The sequence below is a fragment of the Oncorhynchus nerka genome, linkage group LG21 (genome assembly GCF_034236695.1).
Source record: "Oncorhynchus nerka isolate Pitt River linkage group LG21, Oner_Uvic_2.0, whole genome shotgun sequence".
NCBI classification, from domain to species: domain Eukaryota; kingdom Metazoa; phylum Chordata; class Actinopteri; order Salmoniformes; family Salmonidae; genus Oncorhynchus; species Oncorhynchus nerka.
The window spans coordinates 28,828,731-28,852,663 of NC_088416.1; the positions used below are offsets into that span (position 1 = coordinate 28,828,731).

The 23,933-nt window shown below is 43.4% G+C and overlaps 1 protein-coding gene across 6 annotated transcripts in view; it reads left to right on the plus strand.

Annotated features, from left to right (window-relative positions):
* hdac5 (histone deacetylase 5) overlaps window positions 1-23,933 on the plus strand; it is an 82,759-nt gene that overhangs the window by 21,625 nt on the left and 37,201 nt on the right. For 2 of the 6 annotated variants that reach the window (XM_065006523.1, XM_029625601.2), the window contains exon 1: window positions 8,325-9,211. The exons of 2 other annotated variants lie outside the window; for them this stretch is intronic. In XM_065006523.1, coding sequence (XP_064862595.1) covers window positions 9,061-9,211 — 151 coding nt within the window. In that variant the 5' untranslated portion in view covers window positions 8,325-9,060. Of the gene's footprint in view, window positions 1-8,324; window positions 9,212-23,933 lie in introns of those variants that run through there. 2 more of the 6 variants (XM_029625596.2, XM_065006524.1) reach the window with 1 other exon arrangement.

The following is a 23,933-nucleotide window of genomic DNA, read 5'->3' on the forward strand; positions in this document are numbered from 1 at the left end:
GGATTTGGAGTCACACTCAAAATTGAAGTGGAAAACCACACTATAGGCTGATCCAACTTTGATGTAATGTCCTTAAAACAAGTCAAAAGGAGGCTCAGTAGTTTGTGTGGCCTCCATGTGCCTGTATGACCTCCCTACAATGCCTGGGCATGCTCCTGATGAGTTGGCGGATGGTCTCCTGAGGGATCTCCTCCCAGACCTGGACTAAAGCATCCGCCAACTCCCGGACAGTCTGTGGTGCGCCGTGGCGTTGGTGGATGGAGCGAGACATGATGTCCCAGATGTGCTCAATTGGATTCAGATCTGGGGAACGGGCGGGCCAGTCCATAGCGTCAATGCCTTCCTCTTGCAGGAACTGCTGACACACTCTAACCACGAGGTCTAGCATTGTCTTGCATTAGGAGGAACTCAGGGCCAACCGCACCAGCATATGGATCTCATCTCGGTACCTAATGGCAGTCAGGCTACCTCTTGCGAGCACATGGAGGGCTATGCGGCCCCCCAAAGAAATGCCACCCACACCATGACTGACCCACCGCCAAACTGGTCATGCTGGAGGATGTTGCAGGCAGCAGAATGTTCTCCATGGCATCTCCAGACTCTGTCACGTGCTCAGTGTGAACCTGCTTTCATCCGTGAAGAGCACAGTGCGCCAGTGGCGAATTTGCCAATCTCGGTGTTCTCTGGTAAATGCCAAACGTCCTGCACGGTGTTGGGCTGTAAGCACCTGTGGACGTCAGGCCCTCATACCACCCTCATGGAGTCTGTTTCTGACCGTTTGAGCAGACACATGCACATTTGTGGCCTGCTGGAGGTCATTTTGCAGGGCTCTGGCAGTGCTCCTCCTTGCACAAAGGCGGAGGTAGCGGTCCTGCTGCTGGGTTGTTGCCCTCCTACGGCCTCCTCCACGTCTCCTGATGTACTGGCCTGTCTCCTGGTAGCGACTCCATGCTCTGGACACTACGCTGACAGACACGGCAAACCTTCTTGCCACAGCTCTCATTGATGTGCCATCCTGGATGAGCTGCACTACCTGAGCCACTTGTGTGGGTTGTAGACGGTCTCATGCTACCACTAGAGTGAAAGCACCACCAGTATTCAAAAGTGACCAAAACATCAGCCAGGAAGCATAGGAACTGAGAAGTGGTCTGTGGTCCCCACCTGCAGAACCACTCCTTTATTGGGGGTGTCTTGCTAATTGCCTATAATTTCCACCTGTTGTCTATTCCATTTGTGAAATTTATTGTCAAATCAGTGTTGCTTCCTAAGTGGACAGTTTGATTTCACAGAAGTGTGATTGACTTGGAGTTGCATTGTGTTGTTTAAGTGCTCCCTTTATTCTTTTGAGCAGTGTATATCTTTACACAAGTATTCAGACCCTTTACTCAGTACTTTGTTGAAGCACCTTTAGGAGTGATTCCTGCCTCGAGGCTTCTTGGGTATGACGCTACAAGCTTGGCACTCCTGTATTTGGGGAGTTTCTCCTATTCTTCTCTGCAGATCCTCAAGCGCTTTCAGGTGGGATGGGGAGTGTCGCTGCGTTACTATTTTCAGGTTTCTCCACAGATGTTTAAGTCCGGGCTCTGGCTGGGTTGCTCAAGGACACTCCGAGACTTGTCCCGAATCCACTCCTGCGTTGTCATGGCTGTGTGTATAGGGTCATTGTCCTTTTGGAAGGTGATCTTTCGCCCCAGTCTGAGGTCCTGAGCTCTCTGCAGGTTCTAATCAAGGATATCTCTGTACTTTGCACTGTTCATCTTTCCCTTGATCCTGACTTGTCTCCTAGTCCCTGCTGCTGAAAAACATCCCCACATCATGATGCTGCCACCACCATGCTTCACCATATGGATGGTGCCAGGTTTCCTCCAGACGTGACGCTTGATATTCAGGCCAAAGAGTTCAATCTTGGTTTCATCAGACCATAGAAACTTGTTTTTCATGGTCAGTCTTTAGGTGCCTTTTGGGAAACTCCAAATGGGCTGTCATGTGCCTGTTTACTGAGGAGTGGCTTCTGTTTGGCCACTCTACCATAAAGGCCTGATTGGTGGAGTGCTGCAGAGATGGTTGTCCTTCTGGAAGGTTCTCCCATAGCCATAGAGGAACTCTGGAGCTCTGTCAGAGTGACCATCGGGTTCTTGGTCACCTCCCTGACCAAGGCCCTTCTCCACCGATTGCTCAGGTTGGCCAGCTCTAGGAAGAGTCTTGGTGGTTCCAAACATCTTCCATTTAAGAATGATGGATGCCACTATGTTCTTGGGGATCTTCAATGCTGACAATTTTTTTGTGTACCCTTCCCCAGGTCTGTGAATCAACACAATCTTGTCTTGGTGCTCTACGGACAATTCCTCCGACCTCATTGCTTGGTTTTTGCTCAGCCATGTGGGACTTTTTGTGTGTGTGTGTGTGTGCGCCTTTCTAAATCATGTCCAATCAATTTAATTTACCACAGGTGGACTTCAATCAAGTTGTGTAAACCTCTCAAGGATGAACAATGGAAACAGGATGCACCTGAACTGAATTTTGTGTCACATAGCAAAAGATCTGACTGTATGTAAACAAGGTTTTATTTTTTTTAAATTGTCTTTGCTTTTTCATTTTTTGGGGGGGGTTGGTGTAGTTCTAAAATACAATTTAATTGGTTACATGCTTTGTAGACAGTGGGTGTAGACTAACAGTGAACTGCTTACTTACGGGTCCTTTTCCAACAATGCGGAGTTAAAGAAAAATGTGTGTGAAATGGTGACGTGGATCAAAGTACAAATAACATGGCTATATATTAGAGTTCGACCGATTTTTATGATTTTTTTTTCAACGCCGTTACCGATTTTATTGGAGGACCAAAAAAGCCGATACCGATTTTAAATCGGCAGATTTTAAATAAAAATTATTTTTTTATTTGTAATAATGACAATTACAACAATACTGAATTAACACTTATTTTAACTTAATATAATACATCAATAAAATCAATTTAGCCTCAAATAAATAAATAAACATGTTCAATTTGGTTTAAATAATGCAAAAACAAAGTGTTGGAGGAGAACGTAAAAGCGCAATATGCGCTGTAAGAAAACATTTCAGTTCCTTGCTCAGAACATGAACATATGAAAGCTGGTGGTTCCTTTTAACATGAGTCTTCAATATTCCCAGGTAAGAAGTTTTAGGTTGTATTTATTATAGGACTATTTCCCTCTATACCATTTGTATTTCATTAACCTTTGACTATTGGATGTCCTTATAGGCACTTTAGTATTGCCAGTGTAACAGTAAAGCTTCCGCTCCTCCCTGGGCTCGAACCAGGAACACAACGACAACAGCCACCCGAGAAGCAGCGTTACCCATGCAGCGCAAGGAAACAACCACCCCAAGGCTCGGAGCGAAATATATTAAAAAAATATTAAAAAAATAGGCCAAATCGGTGTACAAAAATACAGATTTTTCCGATTCTGAAAACTTGAAATCGTCCCTAATTAATCAGCCATTCCGATTAATCGGTCGACCTCTACTGTATATAGAATAACATGGCTAAATACAGGGAGTAACAGAACCGAGTTGATATGTAGGTGTATGAGGTAATTGAGGTAGCGATGTACTGTACGTATAGGTAGGGGTCAATTGACTAGCAGCGGCTTATGTGGCCTAAAGTCTTAGTAATGGGGGGAGAATCAATCATTACAAATTACAATATTTTTGGACGACATTGATATTTGACTCAAGTATTATTATTTTTTTTAGCTAATCGTCTGTACCTGCGCCAAAACTCCTGTATTTTCATCCTATAGCTTGATCTCAAGATTATTTTTAAATACTGAGCCAATGTTTTTAGCACGTTTATTTCCCTGACTGAAACTCGTTTTTTCCCATTCTCTCTCCTCTCTCTGTAGCATACATATAGTGAGCAATATGTTTGGAACATCAAATCGCAATACATATAGAATCATGAGAATTTCAATACATATGCTACTGGCATCTAAGTATCGTGATAATATCTTATCGAAAGGTCCCTGGCAATTCCCAGCCCTATTGGTTATGTGGGCAAAGAAGCATTTTTGATCAAATTGGGAAATGACAAATTCATCCTCTGTTTCTTGCAATTATCTGTTAGCGAAATATATTCTCTAACCGTTAGTTTCATAATTACCATTATATTGATAGGGGAGTTCCGCTCAGTCATATAGATCACTTTTGACGTTAACCTCAGTTCTCTGACACGATTGGTGTCAGTTCTGCATTTGCGTGCCCTGACGTCAGGGCCGGTCCTCAGCGGGGCAGTTATCTGCACCTCTCTCACAGTAAACTCACCCACTGAGGAAGTGTGAATGGGAACGTCTCAAAAGGATTTTCATGGAGCTGACTCATTGGAGGCCTTTCCTGCAATTGCTTGCAGTCCATCTTGGGTGTTTTATTTTTAGCTTCTCTTTTTCTTGTTTTTGTTACGGCTTGCATGACTACATTTCAGTGTCTGACTATCTCTGCTGCTTTGCTTTAATTTTGGTATTGACGTTCAGGAGGTTTTCACTGGTCTTAAGCTTTGGGATTCTTTCCTCAAGTGTGTGTGTGATGTGATATAAAAAAAAAAAGTGAATTCATAACCAGACGTTGTCCTTCAGTCTTGAGTAATCCCTAGAACCTTCCCAGATTCAGGTTGAATAAGCTCCAGAATATGACCATTTGTCTTTCGCACTGTTGAGGAGTTGTTGATACAGCCTAGCCCAGGGCTATTTAACTATATTCTTACGGGGGCCAGATGTGTTTAAAAAAAAAAAAGTGAATTGCAGGCAGGCCAGACATTTTCCACATGCAGTTGTTCTTCGAAGAAATGTATTAAAAAAAGAAGCGCGAGCCCACACACCAATAAAGCACTTTTCTTAAAATTAAAGTGGAGGGCGCTTAAACAACGTAAGTTGAGGTGCATCCAAAACATTTTTCTCATTGTAAAGAACGAGGCGCAGTGCTCGCTTACTATTTTAGCTATTAAAAGATAAGGATCCTTCCCTTTTTTTACTTCCAATTCTCCTCTAAAATGACACCCAAATCTAACTGCCTGTAACTTGGGCCTTGAATCAAGGATTTTCTTGGTACCATTTGAAAGGAAACATATTTTTTTAGATTGTGGAATATAACACTAGATCTGGTAAAAGCTTACAGAAAGAAAACTATCTTTATACAAAAAAATACAAATCTTTGAAATGCAAGAGAAAGGCCATAATGTATTATTCCAGCCCAGCTGCAATTTAGAATTGCAGTGTGTGCATAGTTTGACTGATCAAATGAACCATTGCATTTATGTTCAAAATGTTGTCAAGACTGCCCAAATATGCCTAATTTGTTAATTAATAACTTCATGTTCAAAACTGTGCACTCTCCTCAAACAATAGCATGATATTATTTCACTAGTAGCTACTGTAAATTGGACTGTGCAGTTAGATTAACAAGAATTTAGACTTTCTGCCAATATCGGATGTTTATGTCCTGGGAAATTTTCTTGTTACTTACAACCTCAGGCTAATGTTATGTCAGCTCAACCGTCCCGTGGAAGGGACACCGATCCCGAAGAAGTTTAAAGATAATTTTAAAATGACCATCTGAAAACCTAAGCATCTCAATAAATAACACAAACGTATGTCAAATCAGGTCATGCCAAATTCCGGTCTGAAGGAACTATTCTTTGAATTAATTTCCCTCAGTCATTAGGTGTGTCTTACATTTTCTTTCTCACACTCCCTTCTAACGAGTATTTGTGAGTCTGAGGGAAACAGAAGGCAAATATGTGTTCCTGAGTCGTAGAGTTCAGGAATGGGGTCATAATATTTTAGTTTAAACTGTTCAAATGTTATATTATATTCATATGAACAAAAATAGACGCTAGAAACTACACTATAGACGACCACCAAAGTACTTGTCATTTTGGCACTGAATGTCCGTATTTTGGCAGGGATGTTTTTTTTCAGGTCTTTTTTAATTAATTTTCAAAATTGATCACAGGGCTAAATTAGTAAATGGGCTGTATCTGGGCTGCCAGTAGAATAGCCCTGGCCTTAAGACTGCAGAGGAATGCAGTCTTGAGACGAATCTCCTCCGTTAGAGCCCAGCTTGATCCACAGCCCAAGATTTACAAAACCTCAGTTTGTTCAGCGTGTTTTGCCTCCCTCCAGTTTCTTGCAGGTGAGGGTTGTCTATTTGGATTGGTTAGCTCTTAATTGGGTCAAGCCCAGCTTAAGCCAAACACAGAGGTCCTCTGTCAAACAAAGTTAGCCGCCAAAGTCCTTGACATTAACTGTGCAAGTTCATCCTATGCCCAAAAAAGGTACAGAAAAAACAACTTTGCGGCCTCTCCCCACCCCTCCATTTGCCTCAAGCTAATATAAGCCCAATGTACGTCAGGAAGCCAGAAAGATACATTCACCTATAAATAATGGGGGTGAGTGGAGAGTAATGGCAGGGGTTTGGATTAGATTTTTGGCAATGCACAGACTGCTGCTCTACTCTTTTCTCAAACTGAGATACCTAGCTGAATCCCACTCTCCTTTTGTCAGGTGGGAATTCTCACCAACTGCCTTTTAGCCAATTGTAGTCATGGTCTTTTTGGAGTGGCAGGTGGTGCATCCAGTCTATTCGCAGCTTAGAGAGCCACAGCTGGTCGGAGCTGGTCTGAGCTGGTTGCCCAATTGGGCAGCCCAGTGGCAGAAGTTCAAAAAAGCACTTGGCTTATGCCAAGCAGCAACTGTCTTTAAATTGGACCGTGGATTCTGTCTTTAAGAGAAAGTTAACTTCTAATTAAGACTGTCTTTTTCATTTTTAATCTGTGTTTGCTATGTATTTCAACGAGGCCAGAGCTACTGGTTAAGGAGAAGGAGGATGCTTCTTAATATGCATATCACTATAGTGAAGGAGATTTACCACACACACACAAACACACACAGAGTTTGGCTACACATTTAATAGGGCGCATTTTAGTTGGCACGGATGGAAAGTCCTATCACATCTGCTGTGGTCCAATGGGGACTGGAGAAAGCCCCCCATTTGATTGGTCCCAGGGGCCAATTCCCTCATAACCGTTTAAGTTTAAAATGGCGCTGTGACCATCTGAGAATAAAGTGGCTAACATAGCCAGGAATGGCTGATTTTCGGGATTCCTAGTGCAATGTCATCCATTGTTTCACTCTCCAATCTGAACATATCAGGCCATTAACAGTTGTTTATTAGCCCAGCTGCTGCCCTTGGTGGAGTCAGACAATATTATGATCGAAGTGTTTGTTATCATTTGTGGCATTTTATTCTGAATCATTTTGCAGTATTGTGTGTGTGTGTATGTGTGTGTATATGTATGTGTATATGTGTGTATGTGTATATGTATGTATATATATATATATATATATATGTGTGTAGGTTGCTTTGATTCTATACAGTGATGGTACGATATGAAATTGTTGAGTTGCAAATTTATTTGCATGTGCATTTTGTCCTGCTGGTTAGTACTTAGCCTGTAAATGCCTAATGGCTACTCATCCAGAAGCAGCTAACTCATTAAATAACTTTTTAACATATCTGGTGCAACAAATTCTGCTACACTTGACATCTGTGGACAGATTGCTTCAGAGTCTAACCCACTTTGTGTTGGTGGAATGGTGACACGAGTGAGCTGCTGATGCAGTTAGCCTCGATAATAATTATTTACCCCTAATGTGCAGAAGCGTTTGGCGCTAGCAAAGCTTTTCTGATCATTTGCAGGTTTTCTGATCATTTGTGAGTGTTTAACTGACTTTGTGTGTCTGCCTGCATTAGCCATTTTTGCTTGTCTGTCCTCGCACTTCAAGGTTCCAATGGTGGCACTGTACCCCCCCCTTTTCCATCAGCAATTCCCCCCCGCCACTGGGAACAGCGCTCGATTGGCTCAGTGCTATTTGAATGAACAAGGCCCCCTCCATTCCCTCTCCTCTCCCTCCCTGCCTTCTCAAACACCCTCAGCTCTCGTCTCTATTTATAGCCCTAGCCCCGCCCCTCCCCTGCCACTCGGCAGCTATTTCCAGCCGCCCTGAGCAGCCCAGTCTGTTTGTAAACTCAGTACCGCTCCTCTTCTACCTCTGTGATCTGCAACACAGTGGGGGGGGTAGAAGTTACTGGAAAAATAGATGAACAAATGAAAAAAATAAAAGGAGATCTAGGCTAGGGGACAACCCCTTTTTTGGAAAGACGCTGCAGGTTTTAATTCGTCTACCACTGGTTGAGGTGATGGGTGGTTCTGGCACGTTCTGACTGCTTTCTCCTCTGTGGCAGATGCAGAGTGCAGCAGCGCTGCCTTTGCGACGAGAACGAGGAGGACACGCTGCAGTAGGAGGAGAGACTAGGAGGTTAACATTCAATGCTGTCAACAAAAGTCTACCTCCCGAACACCGTCTACACAACCTCCTAGTGATCTATTTTCAGCTTCACTCTCTCTCCCCCTCTATCTCGCTCCTCCTTCTCACTCTCCTCTCGCCATTCGCTGATCTCTCCCGTGGCGCTCTCAGATCTTCGCCGACACAGTGACAGCCAGACTATTGAGCTGACTGTGTCCACGTCTACTCTGCTTGCGACACAGACGACTGGTGCTTTTTGGATGAGATTCGCAGACTTTTTTTGTGTGCTGCCTGCTATTTGTTTTCCCCAGCTTGACAGTTTTTCATGCGTGGTGTTTTGAGAAGGCTACGTAACTCTAAGAGGGCGGTGTGTATTTTAACTTTGCTCCTCTGAGTGGTTCAGTGCTGGTCTACTTGCCTCTGGCCAAACTACTTGTTTTGTTTCTTCTGTAGCCTTTGCTGGGAACATCTCTCACTGTTCACCTGGAGACACTACAGTTCTGTTTGAGCCATGGAACTTCAAGGATCTCTCTCCATCAGTAGTTTCATCTCTAGGAGAGGAATTCTGGAGTTTTCTTTAAAGATCTAAGAGGGATTCCGCAGTGTTCACCTTCTCATCTAGTCCAAGGTTTTCTCTCATTTTCTGCTAACTTATACTTGACTGGATAGTGTTTTTTTGTTTGTTTTCCCATATGTGTTGGAAGGACACCCTTGCACTGGCATGCTTTTAAGGCCCACCGTGCCGGGGCTGTGCGCAATGTTGCAGACTATCTATGAGACCGAGTCCTGCTTCTCCTCAGACGCCGTGTCCAGCAGGGAGCAACCTCTGGAACTGCTGCCCCAGTCCCAGGTGTCTGCCATGCCCAGTGCTGGTGAGTCATGCAGGGGGTTGAGGGCAGGGGGTGGGTGCATGTCTGAGCACCTGAGAGGATGTCATTTTTTTTGTAGGACTGTTGTGACTAGAGGTGTAGTGTTTTTGTCTGTCACCCATGTTATTGTTGAGGCTGCTTTTGAGCGAAGGACTTTTTAAAAGGAATGCATAGAAACTGACTACGGCCACTCAAGTTTTGGACTCTGTCTTCTACAGCTTCTATGTCCTAGTGTGCGCTGAGAGGATGGGGGGATGGATTTACTGCTCACCCGTGCTTAAATCAACAGAGCAGAACGGCTATAGAGCAGCATGTGGGTGGTTCTCTTGCATATGCTCCCCTTGTTTACCCGACACCTGTTCAAATAAGTGGATGTGCGCATTTCCTTTGGTTTTCTAACCTTCATGAATTGTCCCGCTGGCACTGACCTTGGTACGGTTCATTTGTGAAAAACATGACCGGATAGTGCTAACATTTGGTAATGGTGATTTAGTCATGTTTTAAAGAGCTATTAGAATCTGGGACAGGACCTTTTTGGGGACTTTACCTAGTTTGTGTTTTCCTGTAAAATAGGTCATAGATGGATGGGTAGATAATAGGCTAGGCAAAGGCTGTTTCTTTAAATAAGGTGTTTCCTATTACTACAATGAGCATACGTATTCTATCGTGTCAAGGACTATGCTCAAGATAAAGTTGGCGCTAGTAAAGGGGGGGGGGGGAGTAGTGAGTTTACAAAATTTACCAAGGTTTTTCTGCTCTGACTGTCTTGACACCTTGTACTTCAATCCTGTGAAAAGTTTTAGTAACTTTAGTAGAATTTCCCTCGACGTGTGAGGTGCTACTGAAGGTGTTTTTGCTCAGGTTTGTAAAAGCCAGCCTGTTACGACAACTGGACCCTGTGAAGGGAGGTCTTTGTTGCCCACTGAGACGCAGTAGACAAGTCCTTAACACGTAACATGTTTATTAAAAAGCTCCACCATCAAGACCACAGGAAATAAAGGAATGCCAGGTCCTTTGATCGGCTCAACCAGGATCATAAAGTGACGGGGACCTGACCTGCGGCAACAATGGTTACCCTCCACCGGAAGCTTCCTGGCTGCACCTGTTTTAGCAGTGTTACCGTTGCTCAGTCCAGACATAGGTTTTATGATGATCCAACCTCACACGATATCAGTGGTTTCCTCGTATGATAAACTGATAATATGGGCTTTGTAAATAAATGTTGCTGTTTCTCCAGACATACACTACCGTTCAAAAGTTTGGGGTCGCTTAGAAATGTCCTTGTTTTTGAAGAAAAGCAAAGCAAATTGTCTATTAAAATAACATGAAATAGATCAGAAATACAGTGTAGACATTGTTAATGTTGTACATTTCTATTGTAGCTGGAAACGGTGGAATTAATTTTCATTGAATATCTACATAGGCGTACAGAGGCCCATTTATCAGCAATCACTCCTGTGTTCCAATGACACGTTGTAAGCTAATCCTAGCTTATCATTTTAAAAGGCTAATTGATCATTAGAAAACCCTTTTGCAATTATGTTAGCACAGCTGAAAACTGTTCTGATTTTAAAGAACCAATAAAACTGGCCTTCTTTAGACTAGTTGAGTATCTGCAGCATCAGCATTTGTGGGTTCGATGTACAGGCTCAAAATGACCATCCTACCGATCCTAGACTTCAGCGACGTCATTTACAAAATAGCCTCTGACACTCTACTCAACAAATTTGATGCAGTCTTTCACAGTGCCATCTGTTTTGTAAAATCCCCATATACTACCCCCCACTGTGACCTGTATGCTCTTGTTGGCTGGCTCTCGCTTCATATTCGTCGCCAAACCTACTGGCTCCAGGTCATCTACAAGACTTTGCTAGGTAAAGCCCCGCCTTGTCTCAACTCACTGGTCACCATAGCAGCACCCACCCGTAGCACGTGCTCCAGCAGGTATATTTCACTGGTCACCCCTAAAGCCAATTCCTCCATTGGCCGCCTTTCCTTCCAGTTCTCTTCTGCCAATGACTGGGATAAACTGCCAAAAGAAAATCATAATAATCACTGAAGCTGGAGACATATCTCCCTCACTAACTTTAAAGACCAGCTATCAGAGCAGCTCACAAATCACTGCACCTGTACATGGCCCTTCTGTAAATAGCCCATCCAACTACCTCATCCCCATACTGTATTTATCTAGCTCCTTTGCATCCCAGTATCTCTACTTGCACATTCATCTTCTGCACATCTATCACTCCAGTGTTTAATTGCTATATTGTAATTATTTCACCACTATGGCCTATTTATTGCCTTAACTCCCTTATTTGCACACTGTATATAGACTTTCTACTGATTTATTGACTATGTTTTGTTTATTCCATGTGCAGCTGTATTATTGTATGTGTCGAACTGCTTTGCTTTTATCTTGGCCAGGTCGCAGTTGTAAATGAGAACTTGTTCTCAACTAGCCTACCTGGTTAAATAAAAGTCAAATAAAAAATTTAATCATTTGTGGGTTCGATTACAGGCTCAAAATAGCCAGAAACAAAATAACTTTCTGAAACTCGTCAGTCTATTCTTGTTCTGAGAAATTAAGGCTATTCTATGTGAGAAATTGCCAAGAAACTGAAGATCTCGTACAACGCCGTGTACTACTCCCTTCACAGAACAGAGCAAACGGGCTCTAACCAGAATAGAAAGAGTAGCGGGAGAACCCGGTGCCCAACTGAGCAAGAGGACAAGTACATTAGTGTCTAGTTTGACAAACCGATGCCTCAAGTCCTCAACTGGCAGCTTCATGAAATAGTACCCGCAAAATGCCAGTCTCAACGTCAACAGCGAAGAGGCGAGACTGGGATGCTGGCCTTCTAGGCGGAGTTGCAAAGAAAAATCCATATCTAAGACTGGCCAATGAAAAGATTACAATGGGCAAAAGAACCAATCTTAGTTTGAGTTGCTCGGATCACAAAGAACATTCGTGAGACGCAGAAAAAATAAAAAGATGCTGAGAACTTGACGCCATCTATCAAGCATGGTGGAGGCAATGTGACGGTCTAGGGGTGCGTTGGTGGTAGTAAAGTGGGAGATTTGTACAGGGTAAAAGGGATCTTTAAGGCTATCACTCCATTTTGCAACGCCATGCTGTACCCTGTTTACGGCGCTTAATTGGAGCTAATTTCCTCCTACGACATGACAATGACCCAAAGCACAGCTCCAACCTAGGCAATAACTATTTAGGGAAGAAGTCGTCAGCTGGTATTCTAGCTGTGCTGGCCACTCCATTATAGTCACCGGATCTCAACCCTATTGAGCTGTTGTGGGAGCAGCTTGACCGTATGGTACATATGTGCCCATCAAGTCAATCCAACTTGTGGGAGGTGCTTCAGGAAGCATGGGGTGAAATCTCTTCAGATTACTTCAACAAATTGACAACTAGATGCCAAAAGCCTGCAAGGCTGTAATTGCTGCAACTGGAGGATTCTTTGACGAAAGCAAAGTTTGAACACAATTATTATTAATTGTTATCTCAATTCAAAATCCTTATTTATAACCCTGTCAACTTCTTGACTATATTTCCTATTAATTTTGCAACTCATTTCATGTATGTTTTCATAGAAAACAAAGGACATTTCTAAGTGACTAGAAACTTGAACGGTTGTGTATGATAATCCAACCTCCATGATATCAGTGACTTGAAGGGCTCCATAACTGGTGCTGACCATTCTAATCGGCTAGAGGTGAATCTATGCCCTTGCTCCTTCATATGCCCTGACGTATTGAGACTAATCTGCCATTTACTCCATGATGTGAACTGTGGTTATATAAGTAGCAGGCGTACGACTGTCTACCCTATACCTTTTAATGGTTTGCCTTTGTTTCTGTGCCTGGTGTATTTGTTTGTGTGTAAGCTGTATGCAGTAAGCTGTTTTGTCACTGGAGAAAAAGTGTCATCAGGTGGCGTGTGTGTGTTGGTTTGACTATCACTGTGGACAACAGATGGCTCTGTCTGATTTTAAGCGGGCATTCTAGTTTACAGGGAAAGGCTTTGTGTGACTGACGCTCAACCAGTGCAGTAGACTCTTGCTGCATATGGTAATTTATTAGTTTTTTTGTGGGTAATTTTTACCCCCTTTTTATACCCAATCTCGTGATCACCATCTTCTCCCTGCAACTCCCCAATGGGCTCGGGAGAGGCGAAGGTCGGGTCATGCGTCCTCCAAAACATGACCCGCCAAGCCGTGCTTCTTAACACCTGCTCGCTTAACCCGGAAGCCAGCTTGCAAGCGCCCGGCCCGCTAGAAGTAGTCGGTTGAGCGAGAGGAGTCAACTTAAGCCCCCCCGGCCAAACTGTCCCCTAACCCGGACGATGCTTGGCCAATTGTGTGCCGCCCTACGGGACTCCCGGTCACGGCCGGTTGTGACACAGCCTGGGAACGAACCCCAGGCCTTGTTGATGCCGCAACACTGCGATGCAGTGCCGAAGACAGCTGCGACACTTTAGAGGCTTGGCAATATTTTGTATTAATCAAACCTTGGTTTAGATCATGGAAAAGCAGCACTTGCTGCTGCAGATCAGAGGGAATCATTTGGGATTAGATGGATTACAGATTTGCAACTGAATGGGTGACTGAATGAATTTGCAGCAACCAGATACCTGACCCGGTCAAACCTGCCGTTCTGTTTCAGACAAAAATCACACTGACATTCTTCAAAGAAAAAATCAATGATGAGTGAACTCCTTAGTCGGGTGGCAATTACAGCTAGGTGATATGGATATGGCAAACATGGATCTGTTTCTCCCTCCTGGTCATTTCACTTCAACATGATGACTTTCAGTGATCAGCCTGTGACTTCATTATGTTATCGCCCTCTTCCTGCAGCTGGCTGTCACCACCCTCCACTTTGCTTTGTACATCTGTACAGTGGTCAGAGGTCTATTCTCACTGGATGAGGTAGAACATTGATTTGTTCCAGTTTCTTTGAATGATGCTGCGGTGATGTCAACAAGGGATTGTTGGGGCTTATATGGGGCCAAGAACAAGGTCGCTAGGTCACAAAACACTTTCACAGTCATGCATTTTAACCAATTGGTTTAGTGGCACAAGGTGCTTTGTCACAGTTATGCCTCAGTCAGTAGTCACTACCTTGTAATTGTTCACTGCCTTGGTCCTCCTTTTGGCCCATTGGTCACAAAGTGATCACAGTAATCACGATGCAAATTGTACATATTTGAAAAACGTTCTTCTCAAAAAGACTCAATTAATCAGGCTGAGAAGCTAATAGGCACGTATTGAAACTTGAGTTCAGTTCTTGCCAACTCTGTCATGACTGTTGCAATCCAGCTATACAGTTGGAGCCCTTTTTTAAAGCCCTGCATGTTCTGAGCCTCTTGGCCGGTTGCTACGTCAAAACGGGTTTGGAGTTTGCAGATGTTTTTCTTAGAGCAGGTAATATGCTAGCACGAGGCTACGCACTGCAGCCAGCTGCTGGGGGCTGCCCACAACCCTCACTGCAACAGGGACCTGTAATTATGAGCAGGAAGGTGCAGACGTATGCGTCGGAACTGTGATCCAACCAGGAATCACTAGGGCCTTTCATGTGGTCCAGATCCTTATTGAGATGGAATGTTTGATAGTCCCGTTTACACCGACAATCCCTTTCTGAAACAACCCATGATCTCACCATTAGCTCTCATTCTTCCACTCTATGCAGGCAAGGTACTAGGCTTGGCTGGTTCCTTGGATATGATGATTGGTAGTTTGAATTGTAGCTAATTTAGTAGGCCTAATCTTTTTTAGAAATCCCTGATTTTAGTTTCAATATGCCATGCTCAAATTAGATGTGCCTTGTGATAGGCCTAATTAAAGGGTTGTCTTAAAAAAGCCTCTTGTCGTTTAGTCATACTCTGCTTGATTTGTTGTGGTCCTTTTTCTGACGGATCCAAAATGGCTTATTTAGTCCATTCAAACCGCATTATGAATCATATGGGGCCTTGGGTAACAGTTTTTTGAATGTTCTGTGTATGTTTTCTGTTTCAAGATGGATACAAGAGTTATGTGAGGGGTAAAAATGTATGGAGGGACTGACTGCAGAGCAGGCCTGCTGTGTTCTCGCTGTCCTGTACATGAGTCTTATAGTCTGCTCTCCACAAGTAGAGGACCTTTGCTACCCACCAACAGTGATGTGTGGGGGAATATTCACAGTATTATTTGAGTACTAAGCTTGTTTTCTTCCTAGAGGTTGCTAAATTAAGACTCATTTAAATATAGCAATGCCCCCCGTCCCCGTCACCACCAGGGCTTGTCAACCCATAGCACTCTCCCCCCTCTTATGTTCCAGTGCTATAATGGGTGCCCAGGCATGTCACGCCTGTTTACCAGCCCCGTGCTGTGCTCTCTTCCATGTCTGGGATGGTGGAGTTGGGTGGGTGGGTGTGTCTGTACATGCGTGGTGTGTTCCCAGACAATCATCTCTTACCTTACCTACATTGCTACCTGCCCTGCACTCCACGATCAATGGGATGTGTCACAGATACTGTCCCGGAACTGTCTTCACCTCAGCTGGCTGTCATGAAGCATTACCTACTGACCAACAGTCTCTGACAACCTTCGCTCTAGATATGCTATGTTGTTGAGCTGACTAGATTATAATTAGGTTTATTGTGTAATTTACTCAATCGGTCTTGGTCAAATAGAAGTCATATCTGCTGAATCTTTTCTCTTAATCAACTCTTATCTAAAATAATTTCTGATTTTTAGATTGTGATAGGCCCATTACTGATCAGAAATTCTTAAACATCAATAATAGGAATGTACAAACATTTTATCCCATACTAATGCTAAAAATATCGTAATGGGAGTCGACTCTTACCTGATTGTTAGTGGTAGTAATTAGAGTAGTCCTATTATGGTTGGGGGGTATATTTAGAGGCAGGATATTATTGCAGAAAAGCAGTTATGTGAGTGCGCCCACTCAAAGTTTGGGGTCACTTAGATATGTCCTTTGTTTTCCATGAAAACACATGAAATTAGTTGCAAAACGAATAGGAAATATTGTCAAGATGTTGACAAGGTTATAAATAATGATTACATTTTTTAAAGTCTCCTTCAAACTTTGCTTTTGTCAAAGAATCCTCCAGTTGCAGCCTTGCAGACCTTTGGCATTCTAGTTGTCAATTTGTTGAGGTAATCTGAAAAGATTTCACCCCATGCTTCTTGAAGCACCTCCCACAAATTGGATTGGCTTGATGGGCACTTATATACCATACGGTCAAGCTGCTCCCACAACAGCTCAATAGGGTTGAGATCCGGTGACTGTGCTGGCCACTTCATTATAGACCGAATAACAGCTGACTGCTGCTTCTTCCCTAAATAGTTATTGCATAGTTTGGAGCTGTGCTTTGGGTCATTGTCATGTCATAGGAGGAAATTGGCTCCAATTAAGCACCGTAAACAGGGTACTGCATGGCGTTGCAAAATGGAGAGATAGCCTTACTTCAAGATCCCTTTTACCCTGTACAAATCTCCCACTTTACTACCACCAATGCACCCCCAGACCGTCACATTGCCTCCACCATGCTTGATAGATGGCGTCAAGTTCTCAGCATCTTTTTATTTTTTCTGCGTCTCACGAATGTTCTTTGTGATCCGAGCAACTCAAACTAAGATTGGTTCTTTTGCCCATTGTAATCTTTTCATTGGCCAGTCTGAGATATGGATTTTTCTTTGCAACTCTGCCTAGAAGGCCAGCATCCCAGTCTCGCCTCTTCGCTGTTGACGTTGAGACTGGTGTTTTGCGGGTACTACAGTGCCTTGCGAAAGTATTCGGCCCCCTTGAACTTTGCGACCTTTTGCCACATTTCAGGCTTCAAACATAAAGATATAAAACTGTATTTTTTTTGTGAAGAATCAACAAGTGGGACACAATCATGAAGTGGAACGACATTTTTTGGATATTTCAAACTTTTTTAACAAATCAAAAACTGAAAATTTGGCGTGCAAAATTATTCAGCCCCCTTAAGTTAATACTTTGTAGCGCCACCTTTTGCTGCGATTACAGCTGTAAGTCGCTTGGGGTATGTCTATCAGTTTTGCACATCGAGAGACTGACATTTTTGCCCATTCCTCCTTGCAAAACAGCTCGAGCTCAGTGAGGTTGGATGGAGAGCATTTGTGAACAGCAGTTTTCAGTTCTTTCCACAGATTCTCGATTGGATTCAGGTCTGGACTTTGACTTGGCCATTCTAACACCTGGATATGTTTATTTTTGAACCATTCCATTGTAGATTTTGCTTTATGTTTTGGATCATTGTCTTGTTGGAAGACAAATATCCGTCCCAGTCTCAGGTCTTTTGCAGACTCCATCAGGATTTCTTCCAGAATGGTCCTGTGTTTGGCTCCATCCATCTTCCCATCAATTTTAACCATCTTCCCTGTCCCTGCTGAAGAAAAGCAGGCCCAAACCATGATGCTGCCACCACCATGTTTGACAGTGGGGATGGTGTGTTCAGGGTGATGAGCTGTGTTGCTTTTACGCCAAACATAACGTTTTGCATTGTTGCCAAAAAAGTTCCATTTTGGTTTCATCTGACCAGAGCACCTTCTTCCACATGTTTGGTGTGTCTCCCAGGTGGCTTGTGGCAAACTTTAAACGACACTTTTTATGGATATCTTTAAGAAATGGCTTTCTTCTTGCCACTCTTCCATAAAGGCCAGATTTGTGCAATATGCGACTGATTGTTGTCCTATGGACAGAGTGTCCCACCTCAGCTGTAGATCTCTGCAGTTCATCCAGAGTGATCATGGGCCTCTTGGCTGCATCTCTGATCAGTCTTCTCCTTGTATGAGCTGGAAGTTTAGAGGGACGGCCAGGTCTTGGTAGATTTGCAGTGGTCTGATACTCCTTCCATTTCAATATTATCGCTTGCACAGTGCTCCTTGGGATGTTTAAAGCTTGGGAAATCTTTTTGTATCCAAATCCGGCTTTAAACTTCTTCACAAGAGTATCTCGGACCTGCCTGGTGTGTTCCTTGTTCTTCATGATGCTCTCTGCGCTGTTAACGGACCTCTGAGACTATCACAGTGCAGGTGCATTTATACGGAGACTTGATTACACACAGGTGGATTGTATTTATCATCATTAGTCATTTAGGTCAACATTGGATCATTCAGAGATCCTCACTGAACTTCTGGAGAGAGTTTGCTGCACTAAAAGTAAAGGGGCTGAATAATTTTGCCCGCCCAATTTTTCAGTTTTTGATTTGTTAAAGTTTGAAATGTCCAATAAATGTTGTTCCACTTCATGATTGTGTCCCACTTGTTGTTGATTCTTCACAAAAAAATAGTTTTATATCTTTATGTTTGAAGCCTGAAATGTGGCAAAAGGTCGCAAAGATCAAGGGGGCCGAATACTTTCGCAAGGCACTGTATTTCATGAAGCTGCCAGTTGAGGACTTGTGAGGCGTCGGTTTGTCAAACTAGACACTAATGTACTTGTCCTCTTGCTCAGTTGGGCACCGGGTTCTCCCGCTACTCTTTCTATTCTGGTTAGAGCCCGTTTGCTCTGTTCTTTGAAGGGAGTAGTACACAGCGTTGTACAAGATCTTCAGTTTCTTGGCAATTTCTCACATAGAATAGCCTTAATTTCTCAGAACAAGAATAGACTGACGACTTTCAGAAAGTTATTTTGTTTCTGGCTATTTTGAGCCTGTAATCGAACCCACAAATGATTAAATTTTTTATTTGACTTTTATTTAACCAGGTAGGCTAGTTGAGAACAAGTTCTCATTTACAACTGCGACCTGGCCAAGATAAAAGCAAAGCAGTTCGACACATACAATAATACAGCTGCACATGGAATAAACAAAACATAGTCAATAAATCAGTAGAAAGTCTATATACAGTGTGCAAATAAGGGAGTTAAGGCAATAAATAGGCCATAGTGGTGAAATAATTACAATATAGCAATTAAACACTGGAGTGATAGATGTGCAGAAGATGAATGTGCAAGTAGAGATACTGGGATGCAAAGGAGCTAGATAAATACAGTATGGGGATGAGGTAGTTGGATGGGCTATTTACAGAAGGGCCATGTACAGGTGCAGTGATTTGTGAGCTGCTCTGATAGCTGGTCTTTAAAGTTAGTGAGGGAGATATAGCTTCAGTGATTATTATGATTTTTTTTTGGGCAGTTTGTCCCAGTCATTGGCAGAAGAGAACTGTAAGGAAAGGCGGCCAATGGAGGAATTGGCTTTGGGGGTGACCAGTGAAATATACCTGCTGGACCACGTGCTACGGGTGGGTGCTGCTATGGTGACCAGTGAGTTGAGACAAGGCGGGGCTTTACCTAGCAAAGTCTTGTAGATGACCTGGAGCCAGTAGGTTTGGCAACGAATATGAAGCGAGAGCCAGCCAACAAGAGCATACAGGTCACAATGGGGGGTAGTATATGGGGCTTTTGCAAAACAAATGGCACTGTGATAGACTGCATCAAATTTGTTGAGTAGAGTGTCAGAGGCTATTTTGTAAATGACATCGCTGAAGTCGAGGATTGGTAGGATGGTCAGTTTTACGAGGGTATGTTTGGCAGCATGAGTGAAGGATGCTTTGTTGCGAAATAGGAAGCCAATTCTAGATTTCATTTTGGATGGGAGATGCTTAATGTGAGTCTGGAAGGAGAGTTTTCAGTCTAACCAGACACCTAGAATATGTGGACCGCTACAAATTACCGTCCAGATAAGTCAGAACCGTCCATAATAGTGATGCTGGGTGGGTGGGCGGGCAGGTGCAGGCAGTGATCGGTTGAAGAGCATGCATTTAGTTTAATTGCATTTAAGAGCAGTTGGAGGCTGGTGGTTTGTTAAGTCTCCAAAGAAGGGCCAGAAGTACACCGAATGGTGTCGTCTCCGTAGAGGTGGATCAAAGAATCACCAGCAGCAAGAGTGAAGACATTGATGTATACAGAGAAGCGAGTCGGCCTGAGAATTGAACCCTGTAGCACCCCAATAGAGACTGCCAGAGGTCCGGACAACAGGCTCTCCGATTTGACACACTGAACTCTGTCTGAGAAGTAGTTGGTGAACCAGGCGAGGCAGTCATTTGCGAAACCAAGGCTGAGTCTGCCGATAAGAATGTGGTGATTGACAGTCGAAAGCTTTGGCCAGTTCGATGAAGACTGCTGCACAGTATTGTATCTTATATCGGTTTCTTTTAACATGAGTCTTCAATATTCCCAGGTAAGAAGTTTTAGGTTGTCGTTATTATAGGACTATTTCTCGCTACCATTTGTATTTCATTAACCTTTGACTATTGAATGTTCTTATAGGCACTTTAGTATTGCCAGTGTAACAGTATAGCTTCCGTCCCTCTCCTCGCTCGAACCAGGAACACAACGACAACAGCCACCTTCGAAGCAGCGTTACCCATGCAGAGCAAGGGGAACAACTACTCCAAGTCTCAGAGCGAGTGACGTCACCATTTGAAACGCTATTAGCGCACACCCTGCTAAATAGCTAGCCATTTCACATCGGTTACACCAGCCTAATCTCGGGAGTTGAAGTCATAAACAGCAGAGCTGCTGGCAAAACGCACAAAAGTGCTGTTTGAATGAATGCTTACGAGCCTGCTGCTGCCTACCACTGCTCAGTCAGACTACTCTATCAAATCATAGACTTAGTTATAACATAACACAGAGATACGAGCCTTAGGTCATTAATATGGTTGAATCTGGAAACTATCATCTCGAAAACAAGACGTTTATTCTTTCAGTGAAATACGGAACCGTTCCGTATTTTATCTAACGGGTGGCATCCCTAAGCCTAAATATTCCTGTTACATTGCACAACCTTCAATGTTATGTCATAATTATGTAAAATTCTGGCAAATTAGGAGGCCCAAACTGTTGCATTTTCCTTGACTCTGCGTGCAATGAACACAAGAGAAGTGACACAATTTCACCTGGTTAATATTGCCTGCTAATCTGGATTTTTTAAAAAGCTAAATATGCAGGTTTAAAAATATATACTTCTGTGTATTGATTTTAAGAAAGGCGTTGATGTTTATGGTTAGGTACACATTTGAGCAACGATTCGCATCGATTATATGCAACGCAGGACACGCTGGATAAACTAGTACTATCATCAACCATGTGTAGTTAACTAGTGATTGATTGATTTGTTTTTTTATAAGATAAGTTTAATGCTAGCTAGCTACTTACCGTGGCTTACTGCATTCGCGTAACAGGCAGGCTCCTCACAGAGTGCAATGTGAGGCAGGAGGTTAGAGCGTTGGACTAGTTAACTGTAAGGTTGCCAGATTGAATTCCTGAGCTGACAAGGTAAAAATCTGTCATTCTTCCCCTGAACGAGGCAGTTAACCCACCGTCCTAGGCAGTCATTGAAAATAAGAATGTGTTCTTAACTGACTTGACTAGTTAAATAAAGATAAAATAAAGGTGTAAAGACCAGACCTGGATACAACTATTGATGCTCCCCTCCTAGCATTCAAAAGCCCTAGACAGGTCGGATACAAGTATGTGCAATTTTGGAAGTGTCCCATTGGTGGCGTGGCGGGGTTGTGGGTGGGTGGCTGGTGCACTGATGCATTCATCCTGGCTGACACCAGAGACGCCCTGGCGGACCAGCTGTCCCCAGACTCTCGTTACCCACACAGAGTCCTCCGCTGCGTACCAGGGAACTCCAGTTGGGACTCGATCTGCTCTCCAAATATTGATTCATGCATTTGTTCTGAAACTGTCACTGAGCGGAGCTCCCTCTGGGAGGGACCACGGTCCTCTCAGCGCCTTTTTGCCTCCTGCATGTGATCCCAAGGACTGTCTTTTAATATCTGTTTTTTGAAGGGCAACTGTTATAAAATGTGTATCCAACAGAGAGAGAGAATGTTAGGGTGTGTTGATGTCTGCATGTGGTGTTGGACAAATTTATCTTGGTCATCCGAGGTTAGTGGTTCGCAGCAATTGACTACATTACAAATCACTGTGGTGATTATTCAAACCCAAATGGATTGGCATTTATATGGGTACGTTCCATGGGCACCCCAGATGCCAAGGAGGGCAAAATGCTTTGCTGTTGAATCCAGCAGGAGGTGGCACACACTTCAACCTCTCTTGGTTCTTGTCTCCAGTACACTGGTATCACGTGTTTCTGTGTGTGAACATGTAACTTGATCCTGCAGCAGACTCCACTGTTGTGGCTGAGAAGCAGCGAGGCCACAGGGGTTCTATTTTAGCTCCGAGAAAGTCAGACTTCATTAAAGGCTGGCGCTATTTATATCGCTGACAAATAAAGTTGTGTGAATCCTGAAGGGGTCCATGATCACTGCTTTTAGCCCAGGGGGATGGTACCCTCTTTTGAGCAGATGGGCAGCTGAAGGACTTTCTCTGGATCAGGCCACAATACACACCCATTAATATCAAGAGGCCTTTACTGGCTATCTTGGCTATGCCCAAGATAATTTGTTTTTAAAGTTGAGGTCTATGATTTATGAATAGAATGTTTCTATACAAATGTTTTCCTTGGAAGCTTCCAAGGTTCCCCTAAGAGAGTGTGACACTAGATTTTTAAAGAAAAGGATGCGCTTCAAAACAAAAACTCACTTATGTTTCAGGGATTTTCTTTGTAAAATAAACCACTGCCAATACGCAGCTGCAGCTTCTGAGGGATCATATTATTACAAAATAATTACGTGCGTCACTATAAAATGCTGGTCTGTTTTATTTTTTATTTGGGTATGAGGAGCTCTATTTCAACTGGGATATATTCAAACCGAGCCAAACCCTCCCCTACCGCTAAAAAGCGGTATGAAATGAATTCCGCACCACACATAGAAGTTTACCCAGAAAACAACATTCCTCTCATGCAAGCGTTTGACGTCAATGCCGGAACATTTATAGAACATGTAAACAGTGGCAGACTCTCAGGTCAGTGCTTAGCGATGACATTTCATCGTCTCAATGTTTATGCTTTCCATAATTTCCCCCCCTCTTTTCAAAAGGAAGGCTATCCCATGTGTCTAACAAATCAACCCTTCAGGGATTGTGTGCACCAGAGTGTGTTTGTGTAGGCTACTTCATTTGAATGGGACAGTGTTTGGAGTGTGCTGGAGTAGAGTGCCTTATGTTCAAGGCTCAACATTCTTTATGGTTCAGGTTAAACGGAGACGACAACAGGGAGCTGTTTGCTGTAGGAAAACTCAGAATGCTCCCAGAATTTTCCTTTCAAATTCTTTAGTCTGGGTGAAGGCCTGAATTTCAGCTAGCCATGTCCCCATCGCATGACTCTATCCGGGCAGCAGCAATCTGTAATCCAATCCAGGCCCATTATGTTCGAACATCCATGCATTGCTACATGGCGATCAACAGTTTCATACCAAAGGGAGAATCAAAGGAACAGGCAAGCTACTGGGTAAATGTTAGCTTACAAGCAAGCCATAGCAATAAGTGTCTTTTTGGGGGGGGGGCTTCCTCAGAAAAAAACTAGTTTCTTGTTTTCCCAGAGCAAGGAGCTACCCCTGCAGAAGGCCTGCCAAGGCTTTGGGGGTTCCTGAGGCACATAAATCACACAGGCTATTTACAACCTCCTCTCCTATTAGCATCAGGATGAGGCTCCGACCGCTATAAGACTGTTCCAAAGGATGTAAATATAGGTTATCACCCTGCCTGTGCTCTCTCCCTCGTCTTTCCCACTTTTTAATCTGGGCACCATTTTTGACAAAACTGA